At 44.4% G+C, this 23,671-nt stretch overlaps 1 protein-coding gene across 2 annotated transcripts in view; it reads left to right on the top strand.

Annotated features, from left to right (window-relative positions):
- The window catches only part of UBE2F (ubiquitin conjugating enzyme E2 F (putative)), a 95,060-nt gene that overhangs the window by 41,828 nt on the left and 29,561 nt on the right, over nt 1-23,671 (top strand). For both annotated transcript variants that reach the window (XM_075933969.1, XM_075933968.1), the window contains 2 exons: nt 1,348-1,405; nt 19,724-19,756. In XM_075933969.1, coding sequence (XP_075790084.1) covers nt 1,348-1,405; nt 19,724-19,756 — 91 coding nt within the window. The remainder of the gene's footprint in view (nt 1-1,347; nt 1,406-19,723; nt 19,757-23,671) is intronic.

Consider the following 23,671-nt stretch of genomic DNA (forward strand, 5'->3'; position numbering starts at 1 on the left):
TAGCAGAATCTAATGATATGTGATTCATAAAGCTGTTTCCACATAAATCCACTTGAATTAGACCCATTATGTGGGTTATGGCACAGGTAGCGCCTAAGAAATTCATTTCTCATTTTCCCTTTTATTCCTCCTTTAAGCTGTGTTTTTCAGCTAGAATATGTTACCTGTGTTCTGGGGTGTGCACTCACTGCCTCTGTTTCCAAGTGGAATTCAAGGATTGAGTTTGACTCGTAAAGCCATAAAATGGTTTGGGTCCTCTCCTCTTGCATGATTGTGTCTTTCTTCCAATCACAGTGCAACTGTTGATTCGCTGTGGCCCTGAAGGTAGAGATTCCTTGGCATTCTCAGAGTACTCTGCAAGGCCCACCTCGTTTCTAGTGTGTCCTTTTCACCCTGGCTGTGGGTGAGAGGGACATACAGTAAAACTCCAATTGTCCGGCATCCAGTGGTCCGGCACCAACTGGAATCCGGAAGTGCTTCGGCCAGCCGGACAATTGGAGCTGCTCCGTGCCGCTTCCTCAAGTCCGCTGCTGAAACTGACCAGCTGCGGACCTGGGGAAGCGGTGCGGAGCAGAGCAGCTGGGGTGCTGCCAGGTTGATCCCACAGCGCCTCCCCTCGCCTCCCCTCACCCCCCCTGCTCGGCGCCCGGCAGCACCCCAGCTGCTCTGCCCCACGGCTTCCCCAAGTCCGCTGCTGCTGAAACTGACCTGCGGCAGACTTAGGGAAGCCCTAGGGCAGAGCAGCTGGGGTGCTGTCGAGTTGGTCCCGCAGTGCTGCCCCTCACCAGCCCCTGCTTCGCCCCACTCCGTGCCATTCCCTGCTTCACCCCCCCGCCCCGGACCCATCACAGCCCCCCTGCTGGAGTGCCTCCTGATGCTCCGGCATATCTGATAATCCGGCAGCCCCTGTGTCCCAAAGGTGCCGGATTATCAGAAGTCTGCTGTACTAGGAACTGAATGGGCATATCTGTGTGTGTGCATACACTGCAGGTGAGAAGGGACATTTTTGGGCTTGTAATCTCGTTTTTGTATATCTGTAGGAGCTTATCATATTTTTGTTTTCAGCTCTGTAAACCCCTGGATTACCGTTCCTTTTGTTTTAGATTATGCTGCGAAGATCGGGATTTTTAAAGTGAAATTGAACAAATGGTTTGGGGGATTTACTCCATCTTGTCATTTTTATATGGATTTTTAAAAGCTCAAACTACTTCATGTAATACAGAAAGCTCTAAGTTTAGTGTTCTGGGTTTTTGTGAAGACAATGTTGCAGTCAACATTTTAAGTGATCTCAACTGCTTCTCCGTTTCAGATTGTGTTGTATAATGTGTGCTTCCTTTTCTGTTCCAGTTTATTGAGGGAACATTCAATTGATGGCACTGGATGGGCTCCCACTAGAACATTAAAGGTACCATTTCTTTTTAGATATACATATCTGTTTTGATGCAGTTCTCTTTTGAACAGTTCGTGTTTATAAAGCACACTCCTTGCCAGGTTACGGTAACATTATTGATGTTTCTATAAGAGTTAGTTTAATATTTCTGTTTTCAGAAGAGCCTCCATTCCTCATTTATTAAAACACGAAGCTCTTTTTAGTTTAGTACTTAGCACTATTTCTTTTCTCTGCCTTATCAAAATATTAATTTGAACTTTATTGATTCAGAATCCATTAGCATAACTGTAATGTGGCATAAAATAAAAATCAATGCTCTGGTAAACTAAAAAGCTAGTCAGAATATTCAGAATATCTATATTGATGTGTAAACCGACTCTCTGCTACAAATGAAGTAGCATCGTCCAATCTGCTTTAATGGTAGGCTTTTTTAGTGAGATCTTTGGTACTCTTGAACTTATATTTGTAGGGCAACGTTTTATCTGCTGAAAGACAATCTGTACTAACCAACCAGTGTCTCCCTGGTCCGGCACCATGGGGACCTGACCGGTCCCAAACCAGGGAATTGGCTAGACCAGGGGAGGGTTAATGCCAGCCTTTCTGCTTCCAGGGGCTGCAGGGCTCTGCCCCAGCAGCATCAGAGGGGCTGGTATTGCCTGAGCAGGGCGGGGGAGAGCGCAAGGCCAGACAATACAGCACCAAGCTGTAGGGGTGGATCCTGCAAAACCCTGTTTATGTGGGCAGCCCCCGTTGACTTCAGTGCAGTTTAGATTGTTGGTAGTGTCTGCACGGAGACTCAGTGCTCAATGAGCCAGTGTGGAATTCTCAGTGCACTAATTTACTGCACATTCCTTTCCCATTGGACACTGTTATCTCTCAGTAAAACACCTGGAGTGCGCTTTGATGTACTGTGGTTTGAAATTGTGAGACTTTCTATAGAAGAAGTATCAGAGGGGTAGCCGTGTTAGTCTGAATCTGCAAAAGCAGATTGGTGCCACAGAACTCCTCGCTTCTATAGAAGAAGTTTCTGAAAAGGGGGATCAGTTAAATATCTAGCCATTATCTCCACAGCAGATAGATTCCAGTTTAAAAAAATAAAGTATTACACAGACTTTTTGCTTGTCAATATCCACTCAGGAAACTATTTAGTGTTGGGGACAATAAGCAACACAAAATTGCCATATTTGAGTATTGCACAAGTAGAGTATTCTCTGCTCGTGTAATAAGTCATATGAGGAACAAGTTGCACTCTAACAACAGAGTAGCCACAAACTAGAAAACTAGAGCTAGGGACAGCTTTTTTCAGGAGTGGGGTTAAGCGAGGATCTCCCTACAAATAAACCTTTCACATGCAGTATAACTGAACATATTTTGTTTAATCTTCTCACTGTTTTGGATACTACAAGACATACATGTGTTGTATAAATACATGTAAATAATGACTGTGCTAGCGAAGCAGACGGCATACAGTAAAATATAACATTCCTATGCTATGAAATAATCACAATACTATATTTGGCCAATTGGAATTTGACTTTGAATCCCAAAAGTCATAACATCTAGAATTGTAAATAATGCTTTCAGTTTTGCAACATCTCCATAGTTAAATAAGTTAGAATGTTAATGTATTTTTAACTTTTGTCCTTCACAAAAAAGCTGAATCTCAAGCATAAAATGATTTTTAAAAATGTTTTCTCTCGTAATTTTTTTAAGAGGGAAGTAGATGAAGTTTTCTTCTATGACACCTAAGTCTGTGTAACTCTTCATTGAAGGCCATTACATTTCACCCACTTACCCCTGTATTGAGCCTAATAACTTGTTGATGCTTTAGTTAAACTGTGTTTGGCTAAAGCGTATATTCCAGAAAGGAATTCCATCTTGATTTGAAGACACTGAGATATGCCACTAGTTGCGCAGAGAAATGGTCGCTTGGCCTCCTCGAAAGAAGCTCCTCTCAGATTTGCCCTTTTAGAACTTTGTGGCGAGGGGCGGGGTTGAATTTAAAGGGTGGGTGGTTGGCTATTGAGAAGAGAGGAAGTAGCATCACTGAGGGCGTGGGAGTTCCACTGTGATTAGGAAAGGATGCCCTTGTGAATCTTTCCCTATTCAAGTAAGAATTGGAAGGGTCACTAAAGGTGGTTGTTACATGTGTTCTATTTAATGTACTTGGAAGCAAGGTATTTTTTCTAACGAGGAAGTCTAATCTGTCAGTTGGGTTTAACGAGCTCTGCTGGGCCTTTGAAGTAAGATTAAGAAAAGCATCCAGGATCTCCCAGTGTTTACAGGCAAGTGACCTGAGAGGACGATTAGAGGGATAAGCAGGCTGGCCTAGCAACCCAGAAACAGCCGCATTGAACATGGTGTATGCCCTGGAACAATGGGCAGGTTGTGATTACTCAGCTCTTTTTCCTTTCCTTGGCTTCCATCCAAATAGGTGTCGTTGTGTCATCCAAAGACCAATATTTTCCTCTTGCCACAATATTTGCTTGCCCATATTGCACCCTCCTTTTGCTTTGTTGTATTTATTATTATTAGTTTATTATTCTAACAATGTAATTACTCTGTCAGTTTCTTGATTTAACTGACTTGCTTATTATGCCCACTTCTTGTTTATTGGGGCTTGTTTTTACAGTCACCGCTACAATGGCGCAGCAGCAGCACTTTAGTGAAGACACAGTTACGACGATGGGAGAACTTTTCCCATTAGCACAGTTAATCCAGCTTCCTGAGGGATGGTTTCTATGTTGACAGGAGAAGCCCTACCCGGGGAGAGGCGGAGGAGTTAGGTCTGTATAACTGAGTTGCTATGGGGTGCAGCTTTTTCACATCCCTGAGCAACACAGTTATACTGATATAGGTCTGTGTTGTAGACTCGGCCTTTTGAGCCTCTTGTTTTGATTCGATCTGTAAATGGTCAGGCTGCCGCCATGACAAAACTGGTCCTTTCAGATGCCATTTTAGAGACACGTTGCGATGAAACTGTTGCAACACACGTTGGGCCACACTTAAGCTTACAAGGAAGCTTTGGCTGTGACTCCCATTGGCTAAGTAATGTTTTTTTCAGACATTTGTGTTTTGAGATCCGTGATGGTTACTCATTGGTTGCTGGATGGAGGTTAAGGTGTTGGTTTTGACATGAGGATGAAGTTGCTAGGAGCCTGACATGCCAGAGTGATGTCATACACCACTGGTGATCAGAAGCATTGAAGCTAAAACCCTGTAGTAAGAGCGAGGAGGCTGCTGACGTGTCCTTCAAAAAGAACTCTTGACAATACAATTCCTTTCCCTCAGAGCCTGGATTTATTGACCTCCAAAGCATTCTGCAAAGCACTTTTCTTGAGTCTTTTGAGGAGGGGTAAGGAGAAAACATCAGATGGAGGTCATTATAGGTGGTGTTCTGTGTTTAATTGTCCTAGCCTAGTGATTGTAGAGGCTAGTATACATTTTGTCTCCCTCTTTTTTAACTCTTCCATTTCCCTTCTTGGTTGAATCATCCTTCTGGTTTGGTTTGTAGCATCTGTCTGGGCATGATTAGTTCCATAAAGTGAGTATCCTGTAATATTGCATGTAGTAGACTCAGATTCTTTGCTACTTATTAGGGAAATTGGTCTTTCTTCCTCTTACCAATTTAAAACAAAACCAAACCTGCCTGTGGGGGTTTCAGGGTGCGATCACCCCCTCTTGGGCCAAGAGGGGGGGTCAGCGAACCCTCGTGTCCCCCTTTTTGGGTCTATTCGGCCTCGGAGCCCCCAACGGGGAACCCCCGGTAACGGGTGCGATCACCCCCTCCCGAGGGGAGGGGGGGTCAGCGAACCCGACGACAGTCACCCGCCCGAGCGGGGTGGGGCAGCCGGCCCCTGGTCCAACGTTTCCCCTTGTGGGGTCGTAACTCACTGCGGCTCTCTGCGCCAGCCGCGGGAAGTGGGATACTCCCTTCGGGGAGGGAGGGGGACCCGGTCCCGCCCTCTCTCCGGGTCCCAGCCCGGGGCCCTGGGCGCCGGGGCTTGCTAACGCCCCGACGCGGTGGACGAGGGAGCTAATCCCTCCGAAACTCGTCCACCCACGGTCGCCAAAAGCGCCCTGCCCCGGACTCCTTCCTCCCCCCGGGCGGTGCCCGCCAATCGGGCCCGCCGCCTTCCCACCTACCCTGGTTCGGGGTCTCGTGGGGTCTCGCTTCCCGACGTATCCTCGGGGGATCGCTCTGAGGCGCCGTTCCGCCTCCGCGCGTCCCGCTCCTGCTGGGCGCGACGCGGTGGGGTACGCCCCCTGTCAGCCGACGGGCTGAGGGACCGCCAGGGTCAGTGGCTGTCCCGAAGCCCCCGGGCCCAGCGCCGGGCTGGTAGCCGCGGGGTGTGCCGCCCGGGCTCCGTCCTGCCTCCGGCTCGGTTCCTCTGCTCCTGCCGGGAGCCTGCCTCCTCCTGTGCCGGCGGCCGGCCCTTTTGAGCTGGCCCGCCGTATTCGCCGCTCCTGGGGACTCCTCCCCTTCCGGGCACGCCACCGGGCAGCGTCCTGCCGCCCAGCTGATCCGCCCCCCCCCCCCCCCGCCCCCGCCGTCCGGCGGCGCGGGGAAGGAGCCGGCACGGCGCAGCCGGCGCAGGCGCGGGGGGAGTTCCCCCGCCCGCGCGAGCTGGGGAAACGCCGGAGAGCCGGTTCCCCGGCGGCAATCTCCGGGGGATCGGGGTTCTGGCCGTCCCACCCACTGATCAGTGACAAGCTGTCACACTGCCACATGCATGTTTTTCAGAAGTTCTGAATTACTAAAGGACTGAAATTTAGCATTCAACGAAAGAAAGGAACAGGTAGTGTTTCCAGTTCCTTTAAAAAAAATAGTTGACTCATATGCCCAGTTTTTGTAGAGGAAGAAGTTCTGTTGGAATACAGAATACTAAATGATGTGTTGTCAAGAAGCTGTTTTATAGCTAAGACATCATTATCCATTTCTCTGAAGGTCTTCTCTTCATTTACCTGTAAGCTAAATGTAAAGCCTTTGACTCTTACATTTGTGCATTTTTTTCTTCTAAAATTTTTCATTAATTTCTTTCTCACTTGTCATGCTATTGTTGTGTGCGATGTCAAAATATCATGAAGTGCAAAGAAAATTTCATAAATTTATTTTGGCTTCATCAGTTGTTCAGGTTTATTGCGATAGATTCCAGCAAGGACCTGCATGTTGGATTTCAAAATTAGATCCTGAATGGGAGCATAGTAAATTCATTTTTCTCTCCAATATACAAGTGGCTTTAAAAAGTAAGTGCTGAGGCTGAAATAGGGACCTGATTGAATTAGCACCGATGTAACACTCCCATCTCTGAATCCCTACCATCTATGTATTTTTTTCTTCATGCATCTGATGAAGTAAGTTGCAGCTCACAAAAACTTACACTATAATAAATTGTTAGTCTTTAAGATGCCACCGGTCTTTTCGTTGTTTTAACTCCTTACACAAATCTGTGCTAAAAGAACATTGTGAAGATTGCAAGGTCAAGCACTCAGTAGTTAGGAAATGCCAGAATTAAGTTTGCATATGCAGCCTTAATTTGTCTGTCTTGTGCATGTGTATTATATAATTTTCAGTCACATGAACCTGTACAGATTTTTTTTCCTAGGGTCCCTACCTCTTTCAGTGTAAAGGGCGGAGTTGCTCAGAGGAGCAGGCAGGTTGTATAGTAAACACAGTTTTCTGTGGGGCCACTGTCTCATTTGTTGCAGAGGGTGGACGGTGTATAGTGAATTAAACAGGTCTCGGTTGGAAAACCAGGGATATTCTCATGGGTAAGGCAATTGAAGGCGGCCCTGGAGGATTTTATTCTATCCCTGCCTCTGCCACAGAGATGCTATAAAGTTTCTGAGGGATAGCCATGTTAATCTGTAACTGAAAAAAATTTAAAAAAACAACCAATAGTCCTACAGCTCCTTAGGGTATCTCTACACAGCAAAGTTATTTTGAAATAACAGCCATTATTTCAAAACAAATTTACCAGTGTCTACATAGCCAAGCCGCTATTTCAAAATTAAATTGAAATAGCTATTTCAAAATAAGTGCTGTACAATAAGACACTTGTATATCGAAATAGGGGGCCTCCAGCCTTCCCAGGGTGCCCTGGTGGCTACTCCAGCCTCAACCAAGAACACTCCTCTTCTTCCCTCCCTCCCCAGAGCTCTTAAAGGGGTTGACTCTGGCCACAGTGCCTGTGCCAGCTCCAAGCCTGCCAGCCCACAGCCAGCAGTCACTGCCCCTGACCCAGTGGTCCCAAAACATGAGCCACCAAGCCACCGGCAGCCAGCCCTCCACCGCTCCCCAGGAGCAGTCTGCCAGCTCCCAGGAGCCTGCCAGTGCCCAGAGAAGACGGGCGCCTTCCTGGTCTAGGGTGGAAATCATGGACCTTATTCAGGTTTGGGTGGGATGCCCCCAACGTCCATGATCTCTGCACTAGACGGAGGAACGTGGCTGTCTATGGCAGGATAGCTGCCAGCCTGGCCACCACAGGCCACATGCAGGAGCAGGTTTGCATGAAAATCAAGTTGGTCCGGCGAGACCCCCAGCCCTGAGCTTCCCCACCCTCTGCTTCCCCCTTCCAGCTCCCTCCTCCCAGGTTTCCCCCTCCCCTCTCACACCGTCTCTTCTCCCCTCTCCTGCCTCCTTTCCCCAGTCTCACCTTAGTTTCATTCCCCCCCAATGGACCTCCCGGAGGGCAGCCTGCAGAAAGTGCAGCCAGGCTCGCAGCAACGCATTCATGAGAAGCACCAGAGTGCCCAGGGGCAGCTCTGGCTCCATGCTGCAGAGTGTTTTGGTGTCCCAAGTGAGGGCAACCAGAGCATGCAGAGACAAAATGCTTTGCTGTCCCTCATCGAGGTAGGCAAGCAAGCAGGGAAAGCTGAGAACCGGCTGTCCAGGGGGGAATCCCTTTAAGCACAGGCCTCAGATAGCCTCAGGCAGTAGCCACACAAAGTAACTCCTGACCTGATGTCCTGCTGGACCTGGTTCCGGCCAGCCTTAAATGCGATTTAGCATCCACTCAGTGTGGACGTTCTATTTCGAAATAGCAAAACTCTATTTCGAAATGCATTTTGTGTGTAGACGCGTTATTTCAAATTAACTATTTCAAAGTAACACTGTAGTGTAGGCATACCCATAGAGACTAACAAAAAGGAAGATGGTATCATGAACTTTTGTGGGCACAACCCACATCTTCAGATGAATGAAGGGGCAGAGGTTGCAAATTAAATAACAGAGAAAAAAGGGGATGGGGAGAGAGGAAAAAAAACAGTGCCCGTGCTAAATGAAGCTGATAGAGTGGGTTCTAAGTACTCTTAAGTAGCTGGTGCTTGGCTTACAGAGATGCTGTGTGATGCTCAGGAAGTTGCTTAAGCCAAACCTATCACAGGTGGTAACTAAATGGATTTTTCTCGTATTCTGGGTGCCTAGCTTGAGGCCCTGGAGCCTGGTTTGCAGAAACACTGAGCACTCTCAGCTGCAGCTGAAGTCAATGGAAGCTGTGCTTTGGAGTGCTATATGACGCTAAGTATGCTGAAAACTCTGGTCATGGAAGTTCAGTGTGTCGGTCTGACTAGTTACATATGGTGTTCAAAGGGCTGACCGATCACAACTATATGAAAGTTTTGCTGCTGTGGTGCTCTGCTGCAAACCCAAAGTCATCCTCTCCGGTACTCTAGGGTACAACAGAACAAAATAGAATCCTGATAAAATATGTACAAATGAAACCATGAAACTGTACTGCGAGTTGTCCAGCCCACAGCCCTGCTTTTTAAATGGCATTGTTCGCTGTTTGAGTTGGCATTTGTTTTTCTTTCGTCTACTTTAAATCATATTTGTTATGTCTAATTGTTCATCTCTGGAACTAATTTATGAAATGCAGCCATGTCTAGTAAATGGAATAGAAAGCTTCTTATTCAATATAACCTAATGTAAATACAATCAAGCTTATGCTGGTACAGAAGACAATGGGTGAAATCTAGTTTATAAACAATTGCAGGGATCTGATAGATTTCATTCTACTAGGGCCATCAATAAGGACTCAAAATAATAAACATTTTGTTAAAATAGTTGGGCAACTCAGATTTATATTTCTAAGTCTATCCAATGCAAAGTAAGTATGTTTATTAAAATCCAGTAATGCAAAATGTTGCACAGAATTACATCAGGCAGGATATATTATAGATAACAGGATTCTGAGGTATAAAGCCATTGTTTTAAATATAGGTATTTGTAGTCATAATGGAGGAAGATCAAAATTAAATGGCACAGTCAGGATCTGTTTTTTAAGATTCAATTTGAAAGGAAACTCAGTGGTATCCCAGCTTTATATAACATTTATAACATTAACTCTTAATTTTAATTATACATTTCCATAAGGAAATCATTGGTATGAATAAGTCTGTGTTGTTAGTATGAGTGTTTGGAGGATATAGTCTGTGCTATGAACAAGTATATATACTGAGAGAGGAACGAAATGGTGTTTGAATTGTGGAATGAAATCGGCTACATGCGGTTCTCAGTATTTTCCCACTTTCATAATGATACTGTACAATTAAATCAGTTTCCAGTGTGCATAGAAACCAGAAGCATCCTATAGAGAAAGAATCCCATACAAAATGGTGTTAGCAAGTGTATCTTTGCATTTTCAGTCTCGGGATGATTGGCTATAGTGTGTGAGATCACACAGAACACTGTTCCATAGCTAAATAGAGAGCTTGTATGCTCATCTGTTTGGAGTTGAAGCCCTTTATCTGCCCCGCATCTCCCATGACAGTGTGGTGGTTCAAACAGTTGCAGTGGTTCAAGCAGTTAAAAGGAATCGTTTGTTGAGATTGCAGCCCAGAATCCTTAGCTTTGACACAGGGACTGTGTTGGTTGTAGGGCTGATCAGTTCATGGCTGCAGCCCTTCATTTGATGGACTACCAGCTCTCTTGGCCAGAGGAGCAAGTGGAGCTTGGTGAAAAAGGTGCCTGTCTTAGTTGAGTAACCTCCAAAAAGAATAAATACCAAGAGCATAAGACGTCAGTTTCCAAGGCTAAGAGATGAGCAGAAGCCGAACGGTCCTGATCCCCGTTTCAACAAGCCCTGCGAAACCAAAGGAACCGAAAGATTTTGGAATGTTTAACCAGTCAGCCTCTCAGTAGCCTGCCAAGCTCACCTGACAGGCGAGACCAGGAACTGTGTGCAGCCAAATGGCCATTGGTCACCAAAGGCACAAGGCTCCTGACCAGTGTTTGATGGGGCTATAAACCAGACTTTCAAAAAACTCACCATACTTGTCCTGGCATATCTGAGGATGCTCTGGATCTGCTCCCTGTCATGAAGATGGAGAAGCAGCCCATGATCCACATTCGCCAAATGAGATTCACAACAACTGAAGACCTATTTTTGTTGTTGTTGTTATACTGTTGTCCTAAAAAAGCGACAAGGAGTCCTGTGGCACCTTATAGACTAACGGATGTATTGGAGCATGAGCTTTCGTGGGCAAAGACCCACTGCATGCATCTGACGAAGTGGGTCTTTGCCCACGAAAGCTTATGCTCCAACACATCCGTTAGTCTATAAGGTGCCACAGGACTCCTTGCCGCTTTTGCAGATCCAGACTAACATGGCTACCCCTCTGATACTATTATCCTAAAATACACTTTCATTTTAGGTCTGAAATTTCTCCTTGCAAGTGCAGATGTAAAAGGTCTTTGTAGTAGAATGCATTGGACAAACGTCTCAGACACTTCGCCAAAGGATTAATGCCCACAAAACAGATATCAGACAAGATCACAAAGAAAAAACTATTTCTTGCCATTTCAACCAGAAAGGACACTCAATGACTTAACCACCTGCATTCTACTACAAAGACCTTTTACATCTGCACTTGAAAGGGAATCCTCTGAACTGTCATTCATGTTAAAATTCGACACTCTCCGGGGGGGATTGAACAAAGAGCCCAACTACCTTACCCATTACCAAGATAGCTTCCCCAGTTATCACCTCTAATACCATTAGCTCACAGACATCTAACTTTCCCCACCTCTAATATCATTAACTCTCAGACACTTACCTTCCTTCCCTCCTCCCCCGCATACTCCTTCTGTTCTGAAATGTGATTTGTCCTTCTCATATGTGTTCCTTTTTTTTAATTGTATCCTTTGGTATATATGGTTGTGACTATTTTCTTCCACTATTTGATCTGAGGAAGTGGGTCTGGCCCACGAAAGCTCATCATCTAATAAACCATCTTGTTAGTCTTTAACGTGCTACATAGTCCTGCATTTTGGTTTATAAAAGGGAGTCTTCTATGCTGCAGTGTAACTGTGGGGACAAATATCAAGAGCTCAAGTCCGAAGAATGTTATTTTGTACTTGCGGTTATAGTTCTGGAGCTTTTGACGTGCATGGCTGACTTTCTCTCCTAACCTGAAACAGACCTTGTTTACTGCTTCTGAACAGCTTCAGGAACGTTTCTTCGGTGGGAAGAAAGCAAATGAGCATAGGAGGAATCTTCCTTCTCCTTCAAAGCTAAATAAAATATTTTGTGCTGCTATTTTAAATGCTCTGTCATCCAGATAATATATGGAGAATGAAGTACATCTAAATATATTGTTTTTTAGTCTATTAAATAATAATATTATTTTAAACAAATACTAATGTTGTTGTGTCAGGCACTAATTAATAAGTGTTTAATGAGCACGTGCAAATAGTCTCTCTGTGAGTGATATGACTATTTCCTTTTCTTGATTCCAAGTGATAAATATTTTACCTCGTCTTGTCAAACATGTTTTAGCTACATGATGCAAGAGTCTCAGTCTTCAGTATGATTAACTGAAGTCTATTAGCTAAGGAGGACTCGGTAATAGTTTTTTCTTTAGGGAATTTCCATGGGGGAGTTCTTTAGCAGCCTTTGTCTGACTTTTTAAATGAAATAAATCTGTTTAAATACATTGTGCATGTAAAAGAAAAATCTTACTTTGAAATTTGCATTTTTACACTCTGGAAAACACTGTGTAGTTAATCTTTCAGACATCTGAGAACATAGTGATAGGAATCAAAGGGAGTGTTCCCAACTCATTAATTTTGGTGTTGGTTTGATAGGAGATTGAGAAAAGGGTGTGAGAATTATCTACATGCTAAGATTGGCAAATAGACCAGAAATAGGTCTCCCTTGTCAAGTGTGATGGTTTAAAATTCCTTTTATTGCCAGAGAGACTATTTCAAAAGCAGCATTTTGTTTTTAAAGTCACCATTGCTAAATTTGATAGGTTTCTTTTTTCTAAAGTAACAATGTTTGGACCCAACATGAGCATGAAAGAATGTGAAGGGGCTGAGATAGAGATCTTTTGTCAATCAACCTTTGTCCTGATGTTACTCTTCTGTGGCTTATGTTAGCTTCACCATGTTTTGGCCCAATCAATTGCAGCAGTGAGTGATGACCGCCCTCTTTGGTTAGCATATCAGGGATTGCACCTTTGAGGTCCAGAGCCACCGCATTAGTTGTGACAGCTTGAGTTAGAGCCAAGACTCCCTAGTTTAGCAGACTGCTTCAGAAAGGAAATCTGTCATGCACACCAACCAGTGGGCTACACTTACCCACTTGGTCCAAGAAAACTGTGGGTGGACCTCTGCACTGTGTGAAGCCTCATTGGGTATGTCCATCCAGCCAAGAATAACCCAGGACCGGCCCATGCTAGCTGCCTTGGGCTAGAGGGGCTTGGGTTGCAGCTCTGTTTCACTGCCAGGTTGGCTTTCAGCCATAAGCTGGAGCCTGGCCTATAGGAGCCTGCACGGTGGGATTGTCCCAGACTTGGTCTCCAGCCAGAGCCTGGAAGTCTGCGCAGCAATGAAATAGCCCCGCTGCCCAGGCCCTGCGAGCCTGAGGCCAGATCTGCACTGGGGGGAGAAGATCAATATAAAATCTGCAACTCCAGCTATAAGAACTGCTTTGCTGGTGTCAATGTACCTTACATCCATTTTCTTGGCATCCCCATAGAGGGAGGTTGATGGCAGAAACTCTTCTCGTGACTCTGAGGAGTAGAGGGGTCGACAGGGTGCCCTCAGCATTCCATTTAGCGGGTCCTTACCAGGACCACTAAATCAAACCCTGGAAGATTGGTCCCGGGAGCGCCAATTATTTGGTAAGTATAGGCAAGGCCTGAGTCGGCTGGCACAGGCCAGTCGTGAGTTTCTAGATATGTAGCCAAGCCTCTAGAAGTCATTAGGGTTCCCCACATGGGAGAGATCTGAATTTTAAGTATTCTAGCTCAAAAGTTGGGTGGCTTTGTGATACTCCTTTTCCTGTTACTGAAAATACACCAAAATCTATGGAGATTTTGTTGGGGGGGGGGGGCTAGTCTTCAATATTTGGCGTACTTTGATGTGTGAAAGGTATAGATGTGAAAAGTCTGGAAGCAGTAGTGTAGAAGAATGCCTCTCTCCCCTTTTTTATTCTGTAAACATTCAGAGTCTCATGTTTTAACCTAGAATAAAACTGTCAGTTCTCATGGTGCTGTTTCAAGTAGATTCTCATTTTCATCTGCATTGTTTTGGGAAAAGATACTAAACAACAATTCCACTCCTAGGCTGTGTCTGCACTGGCATGAATTTCCGGAACTGCTTAAAACGGAATACTATTCCGTTTTCAGTTTTTCCGGAAAAGGAGCATCTACATTGGCAGGCTGCTTTTCCGGAAAAGCCCTTTTTCCAGAAAAGCGTCTGTGGCCAATGTAGATGCGCTTTTCCGGAAAAGACTACTGGGCTGTCTACACTGGCCCTTTTCCGGAACAGTGTTCCGGAATAAGGACTTATGCCCGAGTGGGAGCAGAATAGTTTTTCCGGAATAGCGACTGATTTTGTACAGGAGAGCATCGTTGCTTTTCCGGAAATGCAAGGGCCAGTGTGGACAGCTCGCAGCTTATTCCGGAAAAGCGGCTGATTTTCCGGAATAAGTGGCCCAGTGTAGACACAGCCCTACAGTGAGTTAATATGTTACATCCCTTAAAATTCACCTATTAAAAGTCTCCTAATCTTCTGGTTTGAAAGCATTTCCGTAAGGAACTTAATATATGTTTTCAGTGAACAAGTGATGTTATGTTGCTTTGAAACCAAACTAAAATATTATTTGGTTCAGTGTTTGTTTTTATAACGTAGCTAATTGTTTTCTCTGGAAGCTTATAAAGCTTTTTAAGTAATGCAGAAAAATATGAAGCAAGTACATAGGTCCTGATCTTGCAAGCACTTAACTTTATACACGTACTTAGTCCCCCCAACGTCAACAGAACTAATCACATGCATGTGAGAGATTAAAGCTGTCATCCATACCACTAAACTTTTCATAACGTTTATTTTTTTAAAATTTGAAAAGCAAACACTCCACAGGGGCTCATGTTGTTTGTTTTACTTTCTTAATTTTGATTTATATGCAAACAAATCAGTTTATTTAACTATGTGGGCATATTTGTTAATTATAAAACACAGTTCATAGAAATATTAAAAAAACCTAGCATTTAATCCTCAAATAAAGAAAACAACCAAAATGTTTAAACATTTGCTACAAAAAAAAAACCCATACTCTAATAATCATAGAATCATAGACTACTAGAACTGGAAGGGACCTCGAGAGGTCGAGTCCGGTCCTCTGCCCTCATGGCAGGACCAAATACTGTCTAGACCATCCCTGATAGACATTTATCTAACCCACTCTTAAATATTTCCACAGATGGAGTTTCCACAACCTTCATGGGGCAATTTATTCCAATGTTATTGCTCCAATAAGAGCAATCATCTTACACTCCCCAGCCCCCAAAGCCCAGTTTAAATAGACAGGATTTGAGATGTGCTCTGATAAGCAACAACTTTTAAATCTGCATGCTTTAAAGACAAAACTCTGTGTTCTCTGGAGCCAGCTTCACCAAAATAGTGTTACGGGTCCTGAATTATATAGAACCTCAGTACAGCAGAGGGGAAATTTCATCTTAAGAGAAATTATCAGCAGTGGAATTGTTAAAGATGTGTTTTAAATTTAAATTGTTGCTATTTTTTAGCATTAGTATCCTACAGGTACCAGTGCACTGTTTTGCATTCTTGGTTCCACAAGATGTACGGCCACTGAGTGCAGTCGCATGCTGGATGGGTTATTGTTAATCCACAGACTACTAGTTTTTCATAAGAACATAACATAAGAACGGCCGAACTAGGTCAGACCAAAGGTCCATCTAGCCCAGTAGCCTGTCTGCCGACAGTGGCCAGTACCAGGTGCCCCATAGAGGGTGGACCAAAGACAATGATCAAGTGATTTGTCTTGTGCCATCCATCTCCAGCCTCTGACAAACAGAAGCCAGGGACACCATTTCTACCCTCTGGCTAATAGCCTTTTATAGACCTAACCTCCTTGAATTTATCTAGCTTCTCTTTAAACTGTTATAGTTCTAGCCTTCACAGCCTCCTCTGGCAAGGAGTTCCATAGGTTGACTATGCGCTGTGTGAAGAAGAACTTTCGCTTATTAGTTTTAAACCTGATACCCATTAATTTCATGTGGTGTCCTCTAGTCTTTATATTATGGGAACTAATTAATTAATAACTTTTCTTTATTCACTCTCTCCACACCACTCATGATTTTATAGACCTCTATCATATCCCCCCTCAGTTTCCTCTTTTCCAAATTGAAAAGTCCTAGTTGCTTTAGCCTCTCTTCATATGGGACCCGTTCCAAACCCCTAATCATTTTAGTTGCCCTTTTCTGAACACCCTTTCCAAGGCCAAAATATCTCTTTTGAGGTGAGGAGACCACATCTGTACACAGTACTCATGATGTGGGCGTACCATAGTTTTATACAGGGGCAGTAAGATATTCTGGGTCTTATTTTTTATACCTTTCTTAATAATTCTTAGCATTCTATTTGCCTTTTTGACCGCCGCAGCACAGTGTGTAGACGTTTTCAGAGAACTATCCACGATAATTCTAAGATCTCTTTCCTGATTTGTCGTAGCCAAATTAGCCCCCATCATACTATATGTATAGTTGGGGTTATTTTTTTCCAACGTGCATTACTTTACATTTATCCAGAGGAACAGATAGCTGCTGTTTTCTTTGTTGAAGGTATTGTATTTGTGATTAAAAAATACTTTGCATGTTGCTTCCCTTTTCAGTTCTTCTATTTATTCTCAAATCAACTAGTTTCCAACCGGTCCCCAAGTCATTTTGGTCTCCCAACCCTCTAGTGAGTCGAATTGTTTGACATGTTTCAGGGTTTTCTGCATAGTAGCCTACTCATATGTAGCATTGCTATTCAGAATCACGTCTATTAACATGTACAGCATTTATAGACATATATAGACAGCATGACTTCTTTACACAGGGCTACATTTTTGGTTGCCTCGGTGTCACTATGGCAGAACAAGGAGGTGGGCACATGGAGCTTTTTCCTCTTCAGTGGATTTGCCCTGTAGAGGAAACCTTAGCCAGATTGTAGTCTGTGATGTTCCTCAGAACTGTTCTTATCTGCTGCTGAATCTGTCCGCCAAAATGAGTCTTTGAGCTACTGTTTATACCAGATCGGGTGTGAAACCCAGTGAAAACCCTTTTTACACAGTACTAAAAGCTTCCATTCCCTTATGCACTGAACAAAATAGTTTCTGCCACTGCATTACTTGTAAAATAAACAGCAACTCTGTATCATTTCAAGAGAAAAATATTATAGCACTATTCTTCTCTATATATTTGTAGACACACAAATTGACACCAAAATTCTGGATTCAGTTAATTCTGGAAGGTTTTTTTGGTGTTGTAGCACTAAAGTGCATGTACGCTCCTGGAGCTACACTGCAGGATGTGATAGTCGATGGGCTGTAAATCAAATCTCACACTTCTCAAGGTTTTTCAAGCCTTTCAGAGAATTTTTCAAATGCTGCACAATTTGTGATAGACTTTCTGCATCTGAACCCTGTCAGAGGGGACAGAAGATCCTTGGTGCCCACTTCCCTTGTCTTTAAGGATTGAAGATCTCCAGTCCTTTCCATGAGGCTCCAAAATCCTATTTCATAGCCTTTCCTGCCTCTCCCCATTTGTCAGCTCCTGCAACGTAAGTTTCTGCAATATTTTGTTGTCTTTTACTGAGTTTCTTATGACAGGAACCCTGTCTGAGAAACAAACCGATGGTACTAAAATGAAGAAAGTAAGTGTTGGCTCCTAAGTTTTGAAAAAACATCCTTCTCTTCCTAAATGCTTTTGTTGTCTGGCCCTCAAGATGAATGCTAGTCTGCTAGTGGATGATTCTGGTGGATGATTCTGAAGAATTCCAGGTTATTGGTGCACTGTAAACATCTTAGATTCCTACTCTTTTATTATATTAAAAAATAATGTTCTGTCCATGTGGAATATCTTGGCAACTTCAAAGCTTACGGTCTTTACTAGCACACTGATGGCTTCAGAAACTCCATTAGAAGAAAGTGCTGAGCAGGCTAAAATATTATTTCCTAATGTATCTTTGCTGATCTCCATGATTAAAAATAGATGACCGGAGGGTGTTTTTGTATAAAATACATAAACAGAGCCAGGGAAAATGGGATAGTAAAAAACCTATTGATTCGGTGATGCTGACACCATGTCTTCTGCTATCATTTGTAACCTGTTGATGCTGTTGATGGAGTTGCTAATGTATTATGTATTGCAATTGCTCAGCATTTTGACGCAGTTCAGAAGGACCAGAGGAGTAAACGAACAAATGGATGCATTTTAGCTTAACTTTTATATCAGCCAATGTTGTAAGGTGTTACATGGGCATAAAATGCTATTTGTTTTCTATGCCGTAGTGGGAAGGCCTGTGCCTCGAAGGGTTTGTCTGCACGACCAGAAAAGGTGTGGGGATAGAGCAGGACATCTGCCCCTCCCTTAGCTTCTCGGGTGTAAAATCCCAGTGGAGAGAGCACTGTGGTGTTACTGTACAGTGGGGACTTTGTCTCGTGGTAAAAACAGTAGCGCCTCATCTTGAGGAGGAATCTACACTGGGATGTATAACGTGTAAATCTGGTATCTTGCTGTATAAAACCTACCTTTTTTTTAAATTGAAGCTATAATCTGAGAGGTTTTCTGGGAGCTCTGTTTTGCAATCTCTTGTCTTATCACTTAAACATGCTCTTGGTTTGTCAGCCTGTGAAATTTGGCACTCCGGACACAAACCTGTAGGCCCGAAACTAATGGAACTGGAGTTAAGGAAAATCTTTCATCAAGAGACACTAAATGAGGCAGTCTGAGGGGGCAATATTTCCATTAGGGATGTGAACGGTTGACTGGTTACTCAATAAGTATCGCCCTTATCTGTTGCCTTAGGACTGGAGCTGGGAACCAGCTACAGCGGGGCCAGGAGTCGGGTGGCAACCCCAGCCCCAGTGTGGTAAAACTAACATTTAACCAGTTAACAGAGTAGTCAGGATTCTACATCCCTAGTTTCCATCTAGTTCACTGGTTTCTCTGTGACTGCAAATGCACATGGACTGTGCTATAGAAAACTTGGAGATAGAGATGAGCAAATAATTTGCAATGAGTAAATAATTTGATAGATATAGCCTCTTCTCTTTTTTTCAGAATATTCATATCCAGATCATTTTTCTCATATGGGATGTTTTGTGTCTTTTTGACCCACAATTTGTAATATTTGTGTATGTTATGGATAGGTCACATCCAATTCACCAGAAGTGTCTGATATCACCTATTTGAAATCTGAGTGGTGAAGTTCATTAGAGCCCTGTTGCAAATCCGCACAGATCCTCTTTATATCCGCAGGTATCCACATCCGCAGAAGTGAATGTAGGTATCTGCGGCTCATTTATGGTGGATACAGATGCAGATACAAAGTTTGTATCTAAAATCCTGCAAATGTGGAGATAACAGCTTTCTATCCACGGGGAGCCACTTCTGTGGATGCCGATATCTTGTACTGTATTTTGTAGTTCAGTTTTCATTGGCGTGCTCAGTCACTTGATATTGTTTGTTTCCCTTGAGTGCAGAAAGAAGTGTGGCTGCAGAGAGTGAATATTATACAACATTTTAAAACTGATGTGACAATCACAGAAAAATTATTCACCAAGCTCTACTTGTATTTGCTGGTTTTTAGATCGGTCAGAGGTGCTTTCAAGCACTGGATACGTGCTTTTTGGCACTTTATATATTGAAATAAATATTGGGAATGTTTTAAACATTTTGGATACAAAGTCACCTAATACCTTCCTCCTTTCTTAGATTTCAGATTTCCCATGATTTTGCTGGGTTAACAGAAATGTCAAGGGTGGGAAATTGTCCAGATATTTTAAATGCACACGACTGATTCTGTTGTTTTTTCCTTTTCAGGATGTTGTTTGGGGATTGAACTCTTTATTTACAGTAAGTAAGGCTATGCAATGAATACACATTTTGTTTTCCCTGTAAGTGATTTTCAAAATTACTTGGAATAGACCTGATCAAGTCTCTCTTACAGTTAATATTTGTGTTTCGTCTGACTACAGTGGTGTTTAATTAGTCCCATACATGAACTAATTCTTTCTCTTGTGTAGTTAACAATGTCACTTATCTCACAGAAGCATAAATGCTGCTTTCCTTAATACTACTTCTTAGTTATAGTTACAAATCTGCAGTGCGGTACAAATCATTGGTAACAAGTTGCTTAGGGTTTTCCACAAATGCTTAATTTGTTCCATGAATTACTGTGCCGCGCTAGAAGAAGGCATGTGAGGATTGCTTTGCCATTAATTGGCAACGCCGTCACTCTGAAAAATTGGGGGTTGGGGCAACCAGTTGCCCAAGATGGGTTTAACTATTGACAGTTGTAGTAATTAAACACACGTTGGAGATGCTAGGGGCGCCCGGGATCTCCCACCCCCCAGAATGAGACACTGAATTAAAACATGAGATTGCCCCCTTGGAATCCTATGTGATCGTAAGGGAGGTGGCAGGAGCAGGAAGCCAAGTCTTTCCAATACAAGAGACAGCTGCCTAGGGCTCAGTGCAGCTGGGAGGAGTGGAGGGAACATGTAAAACCCTGGATTAGTAGCAGGAACAGGCAGGACTGGAGCCAGCAACCTTCACCTCAGATATTCAGCAGAGGCCAAAAAACTGGCAGCTAGCTAGGTGGAAGCAAGCCGAGGTAGCTCTGCTCCCCTGACTGCTGGGAATGGACAGCTCACAGGACGAGAGCTGAGGGATTGTGGTCAAGCTGGCCACCTGCGCGCCATTGCTGTCACGCCCTTCAGCTGCCGTCAGGATTCAGGCTGTGAATTCCCGACTCCTCACTTAAACGTTGGGTTAACCTTGCGTTTAACGAGTTAACCGACAAAGCGGGATCCAGCCCCGGTGTTGCTACCACCGGCAGGACACTTCTGGTCCCGGGCAGCCCTCTACCCATGGCAGGCCACAGGTCGGGGGCTGCCCCCGGCACCGGGTAACATACCTGGTAAGCATCACCTGTGGTAACTGGTTACCAGTTCCCATCCTTGGTACAGGTCGCCTTGGGTTCTCCAAACAGCGACTCCCATTCACAGTAAAGCACCCGGGACAGGGAGCCAAGTTGCTGTCTGTCTGTCCAGCCCTCTTTCTCCCAAGCTCCAGCTCAGATGGGAGGAGTCTGTCCCTCTTTCCCTGAAGGAAGAGCTGGGTAGCTGAACTATCCCTGTTACCCCAGGAATATTTTTCTAAAATTCATTGAATAGATGACAGCCTATGACTGCAAGACCCTTGGAAAGTTAGCGCTTTCATGGGCCAAGGAGGGTTCATTTGCCTGGACTAGGGTCGTTAGTAAATTAATTAATTAACAAATTTGACGAGCACTTTCTCTTTTCAATTCAGAGTAATTATATTTGTGCTGCTCTGAAGAACTAGGATGTGTCTGTTTTAGAGAAACCCATAGAGTGCAGTAGGAATGCATATAAAACTGATGCACAGTGCGATCATCAGCGAAGAGTGATGATCATGCCTGACTGACTGCAGAGATTTGTAATGTCCTAGAAGACGTGTAACTTCACAGCCCGCGTCTTCGATTTCCCCTGTGCCTGGGCTCAAAGGCTTTTTGTAAATAATTAACCTGGGGGGGGGAGGGGAACCTCATGTGGACTTGGTTTTTTTAAAGAAAGAAATGGAGTTAAGTGCCTGCTGGAGCATCTTGCTCAGATTTTGGTTTTTAAAGGACATTGAAAAATCACTGACCATAGAGATTCATTGCCATAGATGCAAATCCCAGATAGTGGCAGTGAGGGGGCCTTTCGCTTTTGTAACAGAGTCACTTCTATCACAAACTGCTAGAAAACTTGACCCGAACCTTGGCCGGAGGAACTTGGTTTTATTTCCGTATTCATTATTTTTCACGATGACTCGATTACCACGCGGTCTCGTTGGCTGCTCGCTTTCCTTAAACAAAGCGTTGACGTTCAGTCTTTCTGCACATCCGACACAAATAGCAGTGTGGGTGTTACATGTACAGACACCGGGCAAGTCTGGCCAGTAAGCTGGAGAATGTGCTTGCAGTGTTGACAGCTGAAAGGAGACAGCTGCTTCTTCTAAGGGAGGCGTTGCTGCGAGCTGGCTGATTAGAAGTAAATTGGCGAGTGTTTGGATTGCTGTGCATATCCCTTTCATACTGCTTGTGTGCCTTTGCCCCGCATTTCTCTGAGTACAGGACACCAGGGCTGTGTCTACACTGGCATGAATTTCTGGAACTGCTTAAAACAGAATACTATTCCATTTTCAGTTTTTCCGGAAAAGGATATCATTGGCAGGCTGCTTTTCCAGAAAAGCGTCTGTGGCCAATGTAGACACGCTTTTCCGGAAAAGACTACTGGGCTGTCTACACTGGCCCTTTTCCGGAACAGTGTTCCGGAATAAGGACTTATGCCCGAGCGGGAGCAGAATAGTTTTTCCGGAATAGCGGCTGATTTTGTACAGTAGAGCGTCGTTGCTTTTCCGGAAATTCAAGGGCCAGTGTAGACAGCTCGCAGCTTATTCCGGAAAAGCGGCTGATTTTCCGGAATAAGTGGCCCAGTAGAGACACACCGGATGTCTGAACAAAATGTAGAGAAAATAACGCTGAGGCCACGTGATGTGGCCCAATGTTGGACGGTCTCGCCCTTTTTGTTTCTGTAGGGTGATCTGTACTCCCAGAGGGTATGTCTACACTACCCCGCTAGTTCGAACTAGCAGGGGTAATGTAGTCATCCGCAATTGCAAATGAAGCCCGGGATTTGAATTTCCTGGGCTTCATTTGCATAAAGCCGGCCGGCGCCATTTTTAAATGCCGGCTAGTTCGAACCCCGTGCCGCGAGTAGCTAGTTTGGATTAGGCCTCCTAATCCGAACTAGCTACTCCGTGCCGCGTGTAGCCGCGCGGCACGGGGTTCGAACTAGCCGGCATTTAAAAATGGCGCCGGCCGGCTTTATGCAAATGAAGCCCAGGAAATTCAAATCCCGGGCTTCATTTGCAATTGCGGATGACTACATTACCCCTGCTAGTTCGAACTAGTGGGGTAGTGTAGACATACCCAGAGAGAGTGAGTAGCATGGTGAGCTGCTGTCTGTGAGGAGCAGGCAACAGCAGGAAACTCGGGAGTTGATTCTGCCTGCAGCATTTGGTGGCTGGAGAGTAGTGTAGAAGGGATGATATCTTTGCCCTACCTTCCATGTCCATACTTCTACCCACCTGCTCCCGTGCTTCCATTCCCCCTCTCAGGCGCGTGCTTCTCACTTCACGTTTCCCTCTTTCTCCCCTTCCCCTCTCCCTCGCCCTCCCTCCCCCACACACAGTTGTCTGCTTCCTGCCTTCACCAGATACCACCAATTCCCTCCAGGCCTCTGCTGCTTCTCCTCCAGCCACCTCCCTGGCCCCCATCACTACTATCCTATTCCTGCTTTGCTTGCTGCTTCCCTGACTGTGTTGGCCTGGTTTCTCCTAAAGCCCTCCCACAATGGTTTCCATGTCTGACCGATTCCAAACTATGCAGGTGCCCCACTCAAGAAGAGTTCCTCTAATACTGTTCTTGTAACCAGCGGGGCTGATTTATCCTCTAAATCATGTTTTTCTAGTTTTCTACTTTCCACCAAATTCTGCAATTTGCTGCCTCGAACGTTCCTGGAAAATTTGGGATTGATCAGAGGCGGTGTTCAAAAATAAGAGTGTGATATCCAGAGAATAAGACAAATGCCATTAAGTCGTGTGTAAAGCCTTTTTTCGCTTGGCCAACAATTAATCAAGGGTTGGACTGTGACCAATGGACTAGTTTGAATGTAATCCCTCTCCCCATCCTGATCTAAACCA

This window comes from Pelodiscus sinensis, chromosome 7 (genome assembly GCF_049634645.1).
Source record: "Pelodiscus sinensis isolate JC-2024 chromosome 7, ASM4963464v1, whole genome shotgun sequence".
In the NCBI taxonomy this organism is placed as follows: Eukaryota; Metazoa; Chordata; order Testudines; family Trionychidae; genus Pelodiscus; species Pelodiscus sinensis.